The sequence below is a fragment of the Triturus cristatus genome, chromosome 11 (genome assembly GCF_964204655.1).
Source record: "Triturus cristatus chromosome 11, aTriCri1.1, whole genome shotgun sequence".
NCBI classification, from domain to species: Eukaryota; Metazoa; Chordata; class Amphibia; order Caudata; family Salamandridae; genus Triturus; species Triturus cristatus.
In genome coordinates, this window is record NC_140594.1 from 150,921,796 (window position 1) to 150,938,779 (window position 16,984).

Genomic DNA, 16,984 nt, shown 5'->3' on the forward strand with positions numbered 1-16,984 from the left:
AGAAAAAGGTTTAAAACCACACTTGACATTTCCAATGGCTTTTACAGCCATAACCTGTCCTCTCTTAGTAGTGAGTGGACGGCCTTCACCTCCGGTGGCAAACAAAAACAATTCAAAAGATTACCTATGGGCTATAAGAACAGCCCGGGAGTCTTTGCCGTGCGTGTGGTCTCCCTCTTGGAGGGTATAGATCCTGATGCGTACTCGTATGTGGATGACATTTATCCCACAGATGACGAGTTGGACCCGCATCTCCATCGCGTTGATCACATTATTGTTTTGTTTGCAGACTTCGGTTACAAATTCAACTTTGCGAAGTCACACATTGCGGAATATACAGTTTTGTTCTTGGGGTACGAACTCAACAATGAAGGTCGAGGATGGGCTCCGCACTTTCTAGAGAAGTGCGCATGCATCCGTGCTCCTACTTCGCTGAAGAAATTACAATCCCTGCTGGGTTTTTTGAATTTCGGTCGAACTTACATCCCGGATTATGCCCAGCGTATCAAGCCGCTTTACGCCTTGGTACAACCTACTTTTTCCAAATCTTGTTGGCTGCCAGAGCATTCAGCTTTATTGCAGTTATTGCAAGCTGATCTTCTTGCTTCTAAATACTTACTGACGTGTGATAACCACACTAACCTGGTCATAAGAATAGTGCCCGGCGCAGTTGGTTTCACATACTTAACGTTCAATGAGGGCGACACCGTCCCCACTGCTTACAAATCTCACTTGTACACTTCAGCTGAACTGCGTTTTTCCGCTGTCGAGAAGGTTCTGACAGCAGTGCAGATGGCGATTCTGAAAGAATGAGCGCTGTCGCAAGGAAAACGCATGTTGGTGGTAACACCCTATCCTGCCCTTGAGGCAGTGACAAAAGCGAGTGTACCGAATTCTAAAGCTTTGCATCCAAGGTGGATACAATGGGCCACTTCCTTGACCTCGCCGGACGTCACTTTTATCTTTGACGCGGCACTTCAGACTCAGGAGTTTTTGCAGTATGAATTAGTTCATCCGGCTCCTCTGTCCTTGCGCCCGCTCGAGGATTACCATTGTATCATATACACTGACGGGTCTGCGCAACCCGCAACTGGATCAAAGCACGCCTATTCAGCGGCTTGCGCAATTGTAGTCGGTACTTTCGTAAATGGAGAATTCCAGTCCGATGTCGTGCATACGCAGTCATTGGGTGATTGTACCGCGCAGTTGGCGGAGCTTCGTGCTCTGGTGCTAGCGCTAGAGTTTGCTGATCCCCGAGTCACTACCCTTATAGTGAGTGACTCCTTTTATTGTGTTCAATCTTACAACGACAATCTACATTTTTGGTCTCAGAATGACTACCATGATTCCAAAGGTAGCACGATTAAGCATAAATTGCTTTGGGTTCGAGTGGCAGATCTTAAAGAACGTCTGCCTCTCGTGAATGTAATTCACACTCTTGGTCACCAACAAGTTGGTGTCCATGCTGTCGGCAACAGCCTAGCTGACGAGGCAGCAAAAACAGCAGTGGCGACATATTTAGTAGCAGCAGTTACAAGATCCAAAAGTAAGATCGATGATGACATCTTTGCAGCTATTGCTGCTACAGAGCAGGGAACGATGCCACCGAGAGGTTTCCCAGCTCGTTACCATTATCGCTTAAGTCCGGATAAAGTCCCATTAGTGAGGATTAGTGACGTTGGTGACAGATTGATTCCCAACGCGGACTGCAGACCTTCTTTGATATTAGCGGCTCACGAGGGCATGGCGTCCGCGCATGCCGGCGTTGCAGCTACTGTATCTCTGCTACAACAGCGTTACTGGTGGTGCGGTTTGTATAAACAAGCCAGAGCTTATGTTCTTAATTGTGACATTTGCCAGCAGATTAAACCTTCGACTGCGGCGCGCCCACCACAAACTCAGTTGTACATATCTAATAAACCATTGGGTTGTGTTTATTTAGATCACTGCGGTCCTTTTACCTCTGATACTGCGTACAAATACATCTTGGTTGCAGTTCATTCGTGCACACGTTTTCTGTGGGTGTGGCCACAAAGGAGTGCTGATTCTCGCACTGTCATAAAAGATTCGCGTGTCTTTGTTGGGAGTTTTGCATGTGGTACCTTTCATTCTGATCAAGGCCCGGCGTTCGCCTCTAAGGCGTACAAAGAGGCCATGAGAAATTTGGGGGTCCAAGTAAAATTTTCGTCTCCATACCGGCCTGAGGGTAATAGTGTAGTGGAGCGAATGAACCGTGACTTAAAGCAATCTTTGACAGCCAGAGTTTTGGGTACGGGCCAGAACTGGCTTGCCCACTTGTATGACGTGCAACGTGCACTTAATAATCTCCCTAGAAGGTCTCTGGGTGGGCGGACCCCATACATGATGCTCTTTGGTGTTCGAATGTTTGTTTCAGACCTTGATGGTCTAGACATGGCGGCGTCAGCCGCACTCTTTGACGTAGATGAACACTGTGCTGTATTGCAGAATCTTCAAAAAGCCAGAAACAGTCTAGCGAAGGAACACGTACCCTCCTCATCTGAAGCTAAAATTCAGATTCCGGTAGTCGGCTGGCTACCTCGAGTTGGTGATCTGGTCCGTGACAAGGTGGAGAACAAGGAGGAGTTCGGCCCCTCTTATCGTGCACCGGTTCCTGTGCTTGGAGTGCAGGGTACTAGAACAGTCATTTTACCTCCACTTCCTGGTCGAAAGGATAACAGGTACATTTCGATTGACAATGTCAAACTACAGCGAGTGGCCGATTCTTCTTAGTATGACTCCGGCGGTTTCCTGCTCTTCGATGCTGAGAAATTCTGTTGTGGCCCGAGCTTCTGACACAGTGCCTGATGTTGCCATCGAGATGCATGCCGTTACTGGTCCCTTGTTGCCACAAACGCCTAGTGGTGTGCTTTAAGAAGTTGAGTATGCTTATCCTGCGGATGTTACCTTGCCTGTTTTACAATCCACCACAGTTGCCCTCTCACAAGACTCTTTTGATTCTCATTCAGTGACTTCCATTGCCCCTTCCAAAGTCTCAATTTTTGTGGCTTGGTTCAAAAGACATTTTTTAATACCCCCTTGGACTTACATTTGGGTGGTGCTCATATGTGTTTTTTTGTTTATGTCCATTGGCTTTGTGGTAGTGTTTTTTAGACTTATCAATGGACACTACCTGAATGAAAGGTCTACGATTCGACTAATTAATGGAACTTTGGCCCCCCCACTCCTCATCACACATTATGAAGAGGGACCAGACTTTTGTGAACATTACGGCGTGGCCTGTACGTGATGGGATCGTTTGGGATGCCGTTAAATTTCAAATTCATGGCCCCACTGAAGTGATTAATGTGCCAAATGTATTTCGTGTTTCTATGGGTGATGTCGTTAAGCAGAACATTCACTCAGATGATTGGGATGTTCAAGCCATAGAAGCACTGTTTTCTGATTTGAAATATTATGCTGCATTTGATGCTGAGGATTTGTATTTAGATACTGCTAATTATAATGAGCAATTTTGTTATCAACATTATGGCACGCATTTCCTACACAAAGCAAATACGTTTAGAAATTTTGTAAATTATACACAATGGGAACACTGCCCCGCCCCTAGGATGGGCAGCTCTGCCACGTTAGTGGAAAAGTTCACTTATTTTTCTGATTTTAGTGTGTCCATCCCGGCCTCCTTTTATTTTAAAGTTGTGCCTGAGTCTGCTTCTAAAGTTAGGCTGACACACACCAAATTGTTGTATTCCAAGTCCTTTATGGACGAGTTGGCAATTGGCGGGTATGATCTGTGGAAAGCTACAGTCGATCTTAAATCGGTTTGGGGCTCCAAACGATGGCAAGTACAGGGAACAGAAGCTTTGCATCGTGCCTGTCTTATCCCGAATCATATGTTATTTTTAAATTCCTCGATTTTTCAGACAACCTGTTTTGGATTGGCTACGTCTAAAAAATTAAATTTTCCCTCCGTTCCGGATCTGGGTGCTTATCCCAATTGGGGTAATCATACGGATCTATCTCTTGCTATGTTGCAGACACAGGTTTCCAACACGTCCTTCAATATTTCTGAATTGAATCCGGATGGGTGGTTGGTGTGGCAAACGAGTTCGGACTCCTGTCAACATAGGTTTCTGGATTTAAATCAGGGGTATACACAGGTTCGTGTGGACCCCTGTTTTGAATCTTCTCACACTGTAACTACCTACTCAGTAGGGAAGTTATGCCAGTCTTGGCTGCAACATTCCACTTTAGCGTCTGTTAAACTTCATTTAGCACGATTACATGACAAAATAGATTTGAATGAATTTGTTAAGGGTCCTGCAGTTGGCAGGCCCAAACGATGGGTGTATGCGGTTTATAACGAAGTTTGGAAGTTATCACAAATTGAGGCTGCATCCAGATTACGTGCTATTGATCAAGCCAATATGGAAAAAGTGTTGGCTGTAATAGATAATAGTATTAACACCCTATCTTATAGAATTTATACCTTAGATAATATTGTATCATCTGTGGTAGACATTGTGCAGGATGATTTGTCTGTATTGTATCATGGTCAAAATCAGTTGCGTTCTATTATGCAGTTTGCATGGACGTTGCAAACTTTAAAGGCAGGGAAAGTCCCTTGGGATTACATGAATACTTCATCTTTGTTCCTTCCTTATAATTTAACTGCAAAACACCAATTCATGTCCATGAAAGATGCTACATATTCATTGCTACACATTGAGAAGTTAGAACCTTTGCCTTTCTCTGTTGCCGAATTGAATTCTGCTGTGTGGCTTGTACATGGGTTGATCACATTACCGTTTCCCCTGTTTAAGTTTAGTTTGTGCATGAAACATTATGCTCTAGGCAGATACGAACAATTGGGTACTGCCTTCCTGCATGAAGTTTGGTCGCTCCCTTTCACATACAGATGTGTGAGGGACGGCAAGGAGGTTTACTTGAAAGGTGAAGAGTGCACTTCCACTCCGGATCACTCTGTTGTGTGTAGGCACATTCAATTGCATGGTGTATGTAATGTGCACGCCCCTAATTTAGCTTGCGTCCTGAAAGGGATTCCTGTGCCAGTTATTACTCCATCTTTTACGCTGCTTTCTAACGGTAGTTATTTGCTGTTAAATAATGAAGCTTGCTGTGGGATGTTAGTGGGAATTCCCTACATAGTGACTGTATCACAGAGAGTAGTTTGCTGTAATAACGTCCTGTTCCCACCCCCGCATGGCCGGCTCGATGTATCCATCTGGCCTTCCATTCCAACCTTGAAAGCAGAGTTCAACAAGATGAGCAGAATAAGGGCTCTATTGTCTCAAAAAGAAGTCGCGTTGACTTCATCCCGGGAAACATTTGTCCTTCACGTAGCAAACACGCTCACTGAGGTGCAAGCGCTTTTGAATACTGATCTACCACTTCATTTTGGGACTCTGCTTCAGACTATCTTTAATGCCTCGTCCACAAGTGGCATTGCTAATTTTTTTTAAATTGTGGTCTCCGGCCTCGTGACCTCTTTTCAAACTATTTTTGGAGTGATTCCGGCCTTTTTTCATTCTATTTTTTCCAGCGTCTTCGGAGGTCTCCCTTTGCTTCTCGCCCTCTTAGCTGGAATACTTTTGTTGATCTGCGCCCTGCGCTATGGATGCACGACTTGCGTCACACGACAACATGTCCCGGCTGCTCCATCTTCGTAACCGGATGCTTGAATACTATGGCACTTTGCCATTGGCAACTTTGAGCGTAGCCTATGGATTGTCCTTCCGGTTTGCCTACTTTACTTGTGTGCAGCCAGTCTTTCATTGCCTAGATTGTCCGTTCCAATGGGCTCTGGATTTGTGTCTGTCAAACTTGGTGTCTCCTGTTTCGGATTATGATCGGCTTATGAGCCCCTTAGTGGCTCACGAGTTGGACTGTTCTGGTGTTGGGATTATGGCGTGTGCTACAGCGCATGGAGTTCTTGGAAATTGGGACATCGGAACGGCGGCGATTGACTTCTTAGCGAACAGTTATCTTGAGGTACACGCCGGTTGTCCTCGCCAGGTGCTGGAGGCTCCGGTGGTTGAGGAGCATGTATGTTCCTTCCCCGTCCTGAACTGGATGGCAGATAATTTTGCGGAACGTTCCAATGATTTCCTCTTGGGAGCTGTTGCAACTTATTGTGCCTATACATTGATGGATTGACTTTTGTACTTTCTTTTCGTCCTACGTCCGTCAATGATTGTTTTTTTGTCCGCTACATGGTTTTTTTTACTCCGTTTTAACTTTTTCCTTTGGTTTTTTTTCTTTTTCTTCGACCTTTTTCACTTCCCTTATATGGACTTATAGTTCATGCCCTTGGTTCAGTTCTATCAAACTTGAACTCTGCGTTCTTGCAAGTGCGCCCCTACTGGTTAGTGGTCCGATCAAGGGGGGGTGTAGTGAAGATCGTTATCTACATATGTACAATGCTAATTTAGCATAACCGCGTTAGATGTTAGAATGCCATCTTGCCGCTTTTGCTGCTTTTGCACACGACACTTTAGTCGCATGTTATTAAATTGAGAAATGCTTACTCGACTTTGCTTCACATGAGAACTGTCTGTTGTTAACATCCCAAACAGTGAGCAGCGACCTTGGTCTGTACACAGTGTAAAAGAAACAGTCTGGGTCGCTAGACGGTGCATGTTGTTGAGTTCAGGTTGATCGGCCCACTAGTTTAGCCATAACACGCATGCAGCTGCAAATACCTGAAAGTCGAGTGCTTTTAATATTGCAGTGTTATATGTTTTCATTACATTTGGAAGAAGAGTGTTCCTAGGAGCAGAGCATAGCTGATCCTGTGATGTGAACTCTCTGAGCTGATCTTTACGGTATGGGGTTCCCCATTCAAGCCTAGAGACCTTTTATTAGTCTAATAATACTATTAGCGTGTTAGAGAAAGGAAGGTGGCTTAGATCCACTGTCATTTTAGTATGATTACTCCTTTCATTTTCTATGGAATTGTAACTATGCTGATGGTTTTGATTTTAATCGTTTGTCTGCTAATGTTAGCCAAACTGCTGCATCTTAGGACACAAGGTTTATAAAATAAACTCTTTAAACTTTTACTGTGTCTCTGTTTATTCTGTTGTGTACTGGTACGAGAATAATTACGAAAAGGTATTTCTGATTCCCACCATTCCTGAGAAATATACTAAGTCGCTTGTTCTGGGTTGTCTATACATTGGGACCGCCGAGCTAAACCTCGGATAACGAATGGGACACTGATGCTGGCCGGATAAGGGGTTCTGGGTTCTGAGGTGAGTTTTTGGTACACCACAATTTACTGAGGGCCTGGGTTCCTGCGCATAGTTCTGCGCATAAGCAGAATCCCTGCAACACTCCGAGAAGAGAACTACTATGAAGGCCTCCAAGTCCGTGCCCTCCTCCAGGTCCCTGACTCGTATGTTCTCCCTCCGTGCTCTGTTCTCGAGGTCCTCCGTCTTGAGTTGTGACTGATGGAGCTGATCCTTGAGTAATCGAACATCATCCCGGAGCTCAGTGGAGATTTGCTCTTGTTCCTGGTGGTGAGTCTCGAGGTCAAGGACTCTAATGCCTATAGAGTCCACATCTTGTTGCAAGGAGGACAAACGTTCCATCAAGTCTGATCGCAGTTGGTCCATGGAAGATTTGATTTCTTGGCTGATGTCACTGCGTAGTTCAGATTTGAAGTCTTTGAACATGGTTAGGAGTTCTGCCTTCTTGAGAGCCATTGCTGCAGAGCTTGCGTTTCCTCGTAGCGTTGATCGTTTTTCTGAGGTCGAGAAGCAGTCGGAGACCTTATTCGGTGTCTTGCTCGTTGTCTTCTTAGGCGGCATATGGCTTAAACCCTCAGAGTCGTGCAGGCGTATCAAGAATAGAGTGTGCAGGGTTCCGACTGGGGAGCGTCATGAGGTGGTGCTTGAAGTGCTGATCCCTGTGCTGTAAGAACTCGTACCTTGAAACTAACTGAGGACTCTTCTCAGGAATTCAGCTATTCAGTCAACCAGTGCACAGGGGAGGCCAGTGTCGCCACGTGGGAGCACGACGATCAGGTGCACGTTAATGCCCTTGGTAATGAAGAGAGCCTTGAGGTATCGCTCCCTCAACCGGAAGGAACCAGTTATGAGGAACTGCAGTGGGGGCAGCAAGGTGCCAGACTGTGGCGTCCAAGGTTGCCAATGCGGGGTTGTTTAGCAGTGGTTAGCTTGCGCTGGTGGTTCCCACAGTTAGGGGGAGGTGTGCAAGCATGGCGACATCAAGCAATGGCGAGTAACAGCATCTCAATCCATCAGGGCATTTGCAACTATGCGTCAGCTCTGTGGTGTCTGTTGAGGTGTAGACACTAATTGCAGTGCTTGACGAGCCCTGCGGTGCGGAGACAGCAGGCGGCTCTAGGCATCACGTCGCGAGTGATGGTGATCGCCGCTATTGAGGGAAGCGCGGCCGCCATGTTGACTAAGGCACGCGCGGGGGAGGTGAAGTTCAGCCGAGTTAGGTAACTAAGGTTGCCGCCGCTACTGCCCCCGAGCCAACCGCTACCTTAAACTGGGTCCGCTCCTCATATGGGGGTTTCTGCGTCTGCACTGCCAATATAAATTCGGGAAAGGCTCCTGTCACCGCAGGACTCACGCCGCCATTTTAGCCTGCAGTGCCTTCCCCCTCCAAGGCAGCGAACCTAAACGAGCCAGTTCTCGCGGCGGTCAAAGTGTACAAATGATCTCCCCTGATGCCTCACATCGTCCCACGCTGGTAGGCGCCGTTTGCGGCGTTTCTATGTTTCCGCAGCTGCTCCTTTTAGCACTGAGACAGCGCGTGGATCGGGAGCCGAGACGGGCTACGTCCGATCGGCCATCTTGCCTGGCCACGCCCCCCCTGACATCATTTTAACCCTTCCATTGCGATTGTGCACCTTATCTATATTGATTCTATTATTCCACAGGAACCACTGTTTCTGATAATAATTTACCCACCCAGGTTCCTTAGTGAGTTGGGTTCCCTTGTCCCTTTTCTCAACACTTTTACCAGGCATTACTGTCCGGAAGCTACAAGCAATGCGGACACAGCTGTGGGACAAGCGGTTCTCCGTAATCTTTTTCAATAAGGTGAGCCTCTCTCCTTTCCACCTTCCTATATATTTCGACCATTGATTTTTTTTCATTGATATTTGACTTGTTTCTTGTATCATGCATACGTTGTTATGTGCACTTGTATATTTAAATACCTATATGTAGGCGATTGTCTTTTTATTATATATGTATATATGTATGTGGGATGCAATTCTTTTCTACATACAGGTTTACATATGTGTTTCTACTGCCTGCCTTATATTGGCATACATTCCTATAATACTACTGCTATCTATTCAGATTCAAGCATGTGAAGCTATGAAAGATACCCCAATACTGGAGAAGAAAAAAATTACTTACCTTTAAACTGTGGTTCTCCAGTATTGGTATCTATCATAGATTCACATGCGACTCACCCTCCTCCCCATAGAGGCTCCCCTGTTTGTTTTAGATACTTATATTGCACTTGTGCTTGAAATAAATTCTGAGAGCCTGGAGCCTCTGTGGAGAGGGTGCTGTTGCCTGATTGGCTGGAGTTTGGACCATTCCTAATGACTGGGACGAGATATTACAGTGAATGTTTTCTCTCTATTAACTTTAATGTTAAAGTCATTACTTACTGCTTTTTATGTACCGTGGGAATCCCACTTTGACGACAGGGAATGATTTAAGCATGTGAATCTATGAAAGATACCAATACTGGAGAACCACAGTTTACAGGTAAGTAACTTATTTTTTCCTACGCACAGTAGGTGGCTTCGTTCAGCTCCACGACACCATCTTCCTCATCAGAAATGATGTTGCGTTACCTATATATGCACCACCGTAGAGCATTGACATCAGTTACTCTCTTACCACACTAACAGCGTGGATATGGAGAGCTACCTCAGTCATTTTTTACCACTTTTTTTTTTAGACCTTTCATGAGCTGCAGTTTCTAGTGTGCTTAGACACAAGCCCCCTTCAAAACCCTATGGGCTTTCAACCTTGTGGGGACTGCCACAGACAAATGTCCGTGTCAGATCCTCACTTGGTATGTCTACGGTGCCTGGGGTTGGGCCACCTCCCAGGGCTTTTGCTGAGTGCAAGTCCATACACCCCAAGTTGATGAGGTTACTATGGACGATCCATCTTCCCGCTCCAAGATATCCTCTTTGAAGTAAGATAAATCAAAATAACACAAAAAGAAGTCGTCCAACCATTCTTCAGCTTCCCCTTCCTGCCATCGTGCTTTGACTCCCTGCTCCTGTACTCCACCTGCAGAGCCAGTGGCCAGCCCCTTCTGCGCTTTCCAGAGTTTCCTGGAGGAAGAGCGACTCCTGCTCAGTTGGAGGAGTTCTACGACGCCATGCATGCCATGTTTGGGCCACCTACTCTCTCTGACGCACCTTTGGGCCCCACGGGTTGGTTACCAATGGCATGCCCACTCTCCCCAGTTTGGATCCAGCTATATGCAAATCTTGACCCTGCCCTCCATGTGAACAGTCCAGCCCAAACTGCCAAGCCAGGTCCTCCCTGGACCGGAAACGAGCATCCTGGGACCGGTTTCGGGGTATCACCCCTCATCAGCCAGGATGGCTTGAATCCAGTTGCGCAGCGAGCAAGGGACACACATCTGGGCATACCTTTAGCCACTTATGGCTCACAAAGCAACATCACAAAACATCACTGCATGCTTCTTGGGTCGATATTCCAAATCGTTGTTGGACTAGGTTGCACGGCTGCTTGCCATGCTTCCTGAAGAGGACTGGGCCATCCTCAATCAAAACATAATGAACAGTCAACTAAACTATCTGGGTTTTATTTTTGTTCCACCCTTTATGCTACGGTTACTTATAATGAATCTCAAACTATTCTTAAGGTGCAACGTCTTTTAGAAACTTGGTCTCCAAAGCATATTTCCTGGTGGGGTCGACTGCAGACTCTTAAAATGATAATAACACCTATTATTAATTTTGTTTCTTCTATGCTTCCGGTAAAGCTCTCTGATTCCTTCTTTCACGAACTTGATTTACATACTTCCAAATTTTTATGGAATGACAAAAGGGCTAGAATTGCTTATAAATTCTTACGGAAATCTTACGATATGGGAGGCTGTAATCTTCCTGATTGGGGGAAATATCAAACTGCTTTTCTGGCGTCTCAGGGTGCGCTCTGGTTTTCTTCTCCCTCTATTCATGTTCCATATTGGTTGCTAATAGAACAAGAATTGGCCTCCCCTCTGCCGACTGCCTCTTTTTTAACCACGAATACCCTTTCTATTCCATTCTCTCGATCTATTATTGTAGACACTATTGCTGCGGTTCGCAAGGTTGATAAGAAAGTGGCAATTCCACTGCATAAAACTAGATGGTCATCTATTTGGCGGAATTCTAAAATAAAAATTAATATTGATCCAGAGTTGATGTCTTATTGGGCTGGGAAAGGTATCTCACTTGTTAAACATCTCTATCACTCCAATAATGATCCTTTCCCTTTCTCCTCCCTAGCTCAACAATTTTCTTTATCTAACTTAGACTTTTATACCTTTCTTAAGATAAAGGTAGCACTTGCTAAAGTGCACCTTCATCCTTCTTCCCCTACGATTACGCTTTTTCAATTATGGATCAGGACTGGTCATGTAGCGTCTAGGATTTACAAATTCTTGTCGTCCTCTACACTTCCTTCCCAAACTGTCGCACAGCAAAAATGGCTACATCATTTTGATCATAGTGTTACCGATCATATCTCTTCAGACACATGGCAAGATATTGGTAAGCTTTCTCTTCGTAACAAAATCGCCCCCTCATTAATGCAGTCTAAGTTTTTCTCTGTTAATCTTCTTCACTGGACTCCCATTCATTTGTACTCGCTAAATCTCAAAGAAGACAATCTGTTTTGGAGTTGTGGTCTTTTACCAGGCGATTTTCAACATATGTTCTTTGATTGTTCCCTTCTCCAACCCTTTTGGGATTTAATTCACAAACACCTCATGATTATCTTTAATATTAAGTTTCAACTCTCTTTTCCATTAATTCTTTTAGGTCCGTTGGCGGCCCCGGTCCCTTTGCCTTTAGATTCCATGGAATTACAATTGTTGGATCTTTTATTGACTATTGCAGTCACAGTAATTCTCATGGAGTGGAAATCTTTCTCTTCAGTTTCTTACCATACTTGGTGGGCTTGGGTTTCCTTTTTACGAAGTGCTCATACGTCAGTTGATCACGCTCATCTCTCTCCTTCTATATCTTCTGGTGTTTGGAAAGCCTTAGATACGTACATGGAATTGGCCTCAGAGGGGTTGGTGGATCAATATCCTTTTGATTTGTCTGGTTAATGTTGTCTTGTGTGTCGGGTGAATCCTTTGGAAATCTTCTCCTCTTCCTTCACTCCTCCCTGTCTTTCTTCATCTCTTTCCTACTTTTTCCGTCTTTTCTTCCTTCCTTTCTTTTTTCCTCTCATCCCTAATTTGCTATCTGATGGTGATACTTTTGATAATTACTTCTGCCGGTTATCAATTTTTTCTTCCCTAATTAATTTATTTATCTGATATCTGCAGATTAATGAATGTTAATGATGTGTTTCTTATTATTTAATTTCAATCTAACATATTGTTTGTCTTTATCTGATATCAATTGTATCACTTTTGTTTGTATCCTATGTCCTTATTTGCTCCTTTAAAATAATAAAATTCTTTTGAAATAAAAAAAAAAAACATAATGAACAGTCGGGATGCAGCGAAGTTTGCCATCTGATGTGGGCTGTATACCACAGATTCCCTGGGTAAAACCATGGCATCTATGGTGGTTGCAGTTCACTGGGTGCTTGTGGGATGTCCAGTCATCCTTGATTGACATGCCCTTCGATGGCTTTCGCCTATTTGGTGACAAATCTGACTCTGCGCTCAAGCGCTTTTGCTGTTCAGGCTATGGTACTGATATTTCAGCCTATATCCTGGATTTCACAGAGACAGTCTGAAGCTGCTGGGTCATATGTCCTCCTGCATCCTGGTGAAGCATGCCCGATGGCACACGCAGGCACTGCAGTAGCATCTAAAATCCCAGTGGGCGCAGCATCAGTCCTGATATTTCTTCGACCTGGTCCAGATATTGTAGTGGACTGCACAAGATCTGCAACGGTGACTGACGAACCACAAGTGGGTCAGCAGCAGACCCCTCTCACTTCCCCACCCAGAACCTTACATTAGGGACATATGCATCACTCCTGGGTTAGGGTGGCTATCTAAGAGGGGTGGAGATCGGAGGACTCTGTCTTCAGCAGAGTCTCAACTCCTCACCATTCTCCTGGAGCTGAGCGTCATCCGTTTGGCATTAAAGCCTTCTGTCCATCCATCAAGGGAAGGCTGTTTCAGCTGGTCACGGACAACACCACCGCCATGTGGTATTGCAACAAACAGGTGAAGGTGGGGTCATGGGCCATAGGCCAGGATGCTCAGTTGTCAATGACTTCTGGATCACAAATGGCAGTTACTGTTGGATGTGGCTCGAGGTCTCTTCCAAGAAGTGGTGGAACCTTGTCTCGATCTGCTGGCACTGCTGAGAATGCACAATGTCAGCCCTTCCACGCGTTTGGAGTTTCCAAGACGGCTCTTGCTCTGAGACACATTCTGCCTCGAGTAGAACTTGGGACTCCTCTACGTCTTCCGTCGATACAACTCCCGCCTACTGTTCCCTGTAAGATGCACTCCTGTCCAGCTTTTCTCTACACACCTTGGAGTACGAGGCTTTGAGCGCTCACAGAGATAAAAACTTAAATGGTCTTAACATTAAAAATATGCATGCCCGTGGTTCTTCTTATAATATGGATTGCATAGAAAGAAGAGTCCAGCTTACCTGATGATGATCTAAATTGACACAGAGGCAAGTATTACAGTGTTTGTGATTTCAGAAAGATGTGGGGAGATAAAGGGTGTATCTGACTAACAGATTTGAGAGACTACAGAGGACGTGAAGTGAAGGGGAGGAAAGAAGTGAACAAGACACTTCAAAGACCACTACTGTTTCCACACACCTTAGTAATGTTTAATTTAGTGTAATATTTTCAGAATTGACAACAAAATGTTGTTACTCATTTATCAGATACTGGTAACAAGCATTTTCAAGGCTAATATTTTCGGTTTGCATTAGGTGTATGTTGTGTGATATGTCTGGATGCAATAATAGAAAACTGACAGGGTGGCTGCTAAATAATGGTCACGTGGCACAGTGTGTGAAAAACTGTATTTTAGTTTGCATGTTTTAAACCAAGTCCTAATTAAATAGCCCAGCCCTCTTGGAAGGGATTCCTAGTAATGTTTTTTTTGGCAATGCCTCCCTTTGCAGACCTCCCCACTCGCACCTTTTTTTATGCCACTTAAATCACTGGTGGTTCTGTTCCTATCTGCTTCGGAGCTAAACATATCTTACTGAAATCTTGCCCTCTTGCGGATCCCCACTAAATCTCTTCAATCAAGAGAGACCACCTCCTGGTTGAGGGAAAAGACCAGATGATGACGATACCAACTACTAGTACGTCAGTGGCAAAGCATATACCATCAACTAAAAATAGTTGTTGAGGGTCCCACAGATTTTCTCAAAAGGGATTCCTCCAGAACATCATATCCCACTCTTCTTTGATTTTTGTTGATATCTGTGTATGGCACAATCTTTTTTGTTTTTCTTTACCTTGTAAAATTTTCTCATGCCCCATATTATCCACTAGAAGCAGTCTTTAAATATGTGTCATCACGTGTCTCTCTCGCTAATTAGTTGCCCCATTGCTTTGTATTGGTTACTGTCATGTAACCTATGATGTTTTGCTGCACTCTGCGTTTAATTATCCTGCAATAAAAATAAATGGTTTACCTTATTCATAAGACTTGCCTGATGTGACAGACCAAATTAATTATGAAGAATGAAAATTAAGGGATAAATGATAACGATGAACCCTATATGAGGAAAATGCAGTTTACATTTCATAGAGAATTGTAAAGAAATCATTATAATACTGAAATGAAGAAAATCCCAACTCTAACACTGAAGTGCCCACTTACTCTCGTGCTCACATTAACCCTGACCCTAAACTTTAACCTAAATCTAAGCACAACTACAACTCTAACTTTTATTCAAAATAAACATTTCTTACTTTTATTCTTATTGTTTCCTTTATGGATTTCTACTAAGGACCTCAATATGAGGGTCCCATACATTACAGTCACCCTCCCCTAACAGATGTTACAGGGCCCAATGGAATTGGACATTTTCACATGAAGTTTGCCGCTGATGAAAGCAGCCAAAATCCCATCTCAAAACTCTAGTGGAAAATATGCGGTAATTGGGGGGAAAACTACTGAGAATTTTAACAAGCCACTTGTAATGAGATATATTCTTCCTCTTCACATGAGACCCCATGTAATGGCCTGTACCAGTTGTGATTTGTTCTGGACCTGGTGTGTATTATGCTCCTCAGATGCCCGCCTGAGCCTCACTGGCCCTTGTTACTTGGGAAGCACAAGAGTTTGTCAACTTAGAAAGTGAGTACATTAAAAATCAGTGCATACAGTCATGAGCAGTAGAATAGAAAAGTACACATTTTAGATAAAGTATATTATCATATCACGTTGCATTGTAGTAGACCTAAATAGATTTCTTGAATTATCCTCAACCCACAAAACATGTTTTTATGTAATATCTTATGTTTCAATATCTCTCCTGCCAACATTTAAAAAATTTCATTTTTGTTGCGTTGTATTTTCAGGTTTCCATCTCCACCAGAAAAGGACAATTCACGTGAAAGCTTTTCTTCAAGCCTAATGCCAAAAAAAGGCAGAGTTATGCCTGACACACCTATTATGAGAGCCTTCAAAGACTTCGAAGATGGAAAAGTTTTGAAAAGTTGGGGCTCACAAACAGCACAAACAGAGAAGATGGATTCTTCTAACAGTAAATTTAATTTGCTTCTTGGTTTACTTTTTTACTTTGTACCACTCCTGTCAGCAACATCCATCTTGCCAAGGCCTCATATGTTGCCCACAAATATCAATACTACATCTGACCATGTTTACATGAATGCTCAGTTGGTCCCACTGGAGTTTCTTGAATGTTAGTCAGGATCTACTTATTTTCACACAGTGTGGGAAAGTGGGTTATTATTTTGCTGGACAAGTGTCCACCTCAAATGAAAAGGCGACCTCCTGCTAGATGTCACACATATTAAATAAAAAAAAAAAACTTACTCAATCCCTGGTAAGGTGTCACAAAGCGGGCATAAATCAAAGGCAATGTGTAAACGTTTAAGCAATGCATACATAGTAGAATAGGTTTCACAAACACAATAAAATTCCAACAACTAATTTTAAAGTAAACCGAGAAATGTCATGAGTAAAATGTGAATACAACGCATATCCAATTAGGGGAACTGGAGATGAGCATTTGTAAATATTTAAATTGGTGCCAAAAATCAGGCGATGGCAATGATTGTTTATAAAAGTGGTAGACCCGGACGTTGGCACGATTTGAGGCTGACCACGATAGAGCTCTGGTCGGATACAACAACTGATTGGTCCCAGTGAAAGTCTGAAGTCAAAAAGTTCAGAAACATTTCTCTGTCCAAAAACAAAAAGTGCCTGAAAAAAATTCCCCTTTTCTGCATTTTACCCCAACTTTTTCGCCTTTTGCTGGACTCTATATTTTTACTGCCTTTAAAACTCTGCACACTTTACCCCTGATAATCAGCAGTAAAGTGTCTGTGCACCTCCTTTCAACATGATGAAATGGGTATGCTCATAATTCCCATGCGTAATCTACCCTCAAGTCCCCAGTATATGGTAAAAAGTGTACCCAGCGGCCTGTAAGTTACATGCCACTAGTGGACTGCGGCACTTATTGTGCATCCGCTACAGTAACCGTGTAAAACATGGTTTCAGGTCTAGCAGTGTAGCCTAACTGTAGCAGCATTAAAACTGT

General features: G+C 43.9%; 1 protein-coding gene across 3 annotated transcripts in view; it reads left to right on the forward strand.

Moving 5' to 3' along the window:
* MPHOSPH9 (M-phase phosphoprotein 9) overlaps positions 1–16,984 on the forward strand; it is a 493,866-nt gene that overhangs the window by 403,009 nt on the left and 73,873 nt on the right. For all 3 annotated transcript variants that reach the window (XM_085635805.1, XM_085635804.1, XM_085635806.1), the window contains exon 18: positions 15,777–15,961. In XM_085635805.1, coding sequence (XP_085491931.1) covers positions 15,777–15,961 — 185 coding nt within the window. The remainder of the gene's footprint in view (positions 1–15,776; positions 15,962–16,984) is intronic.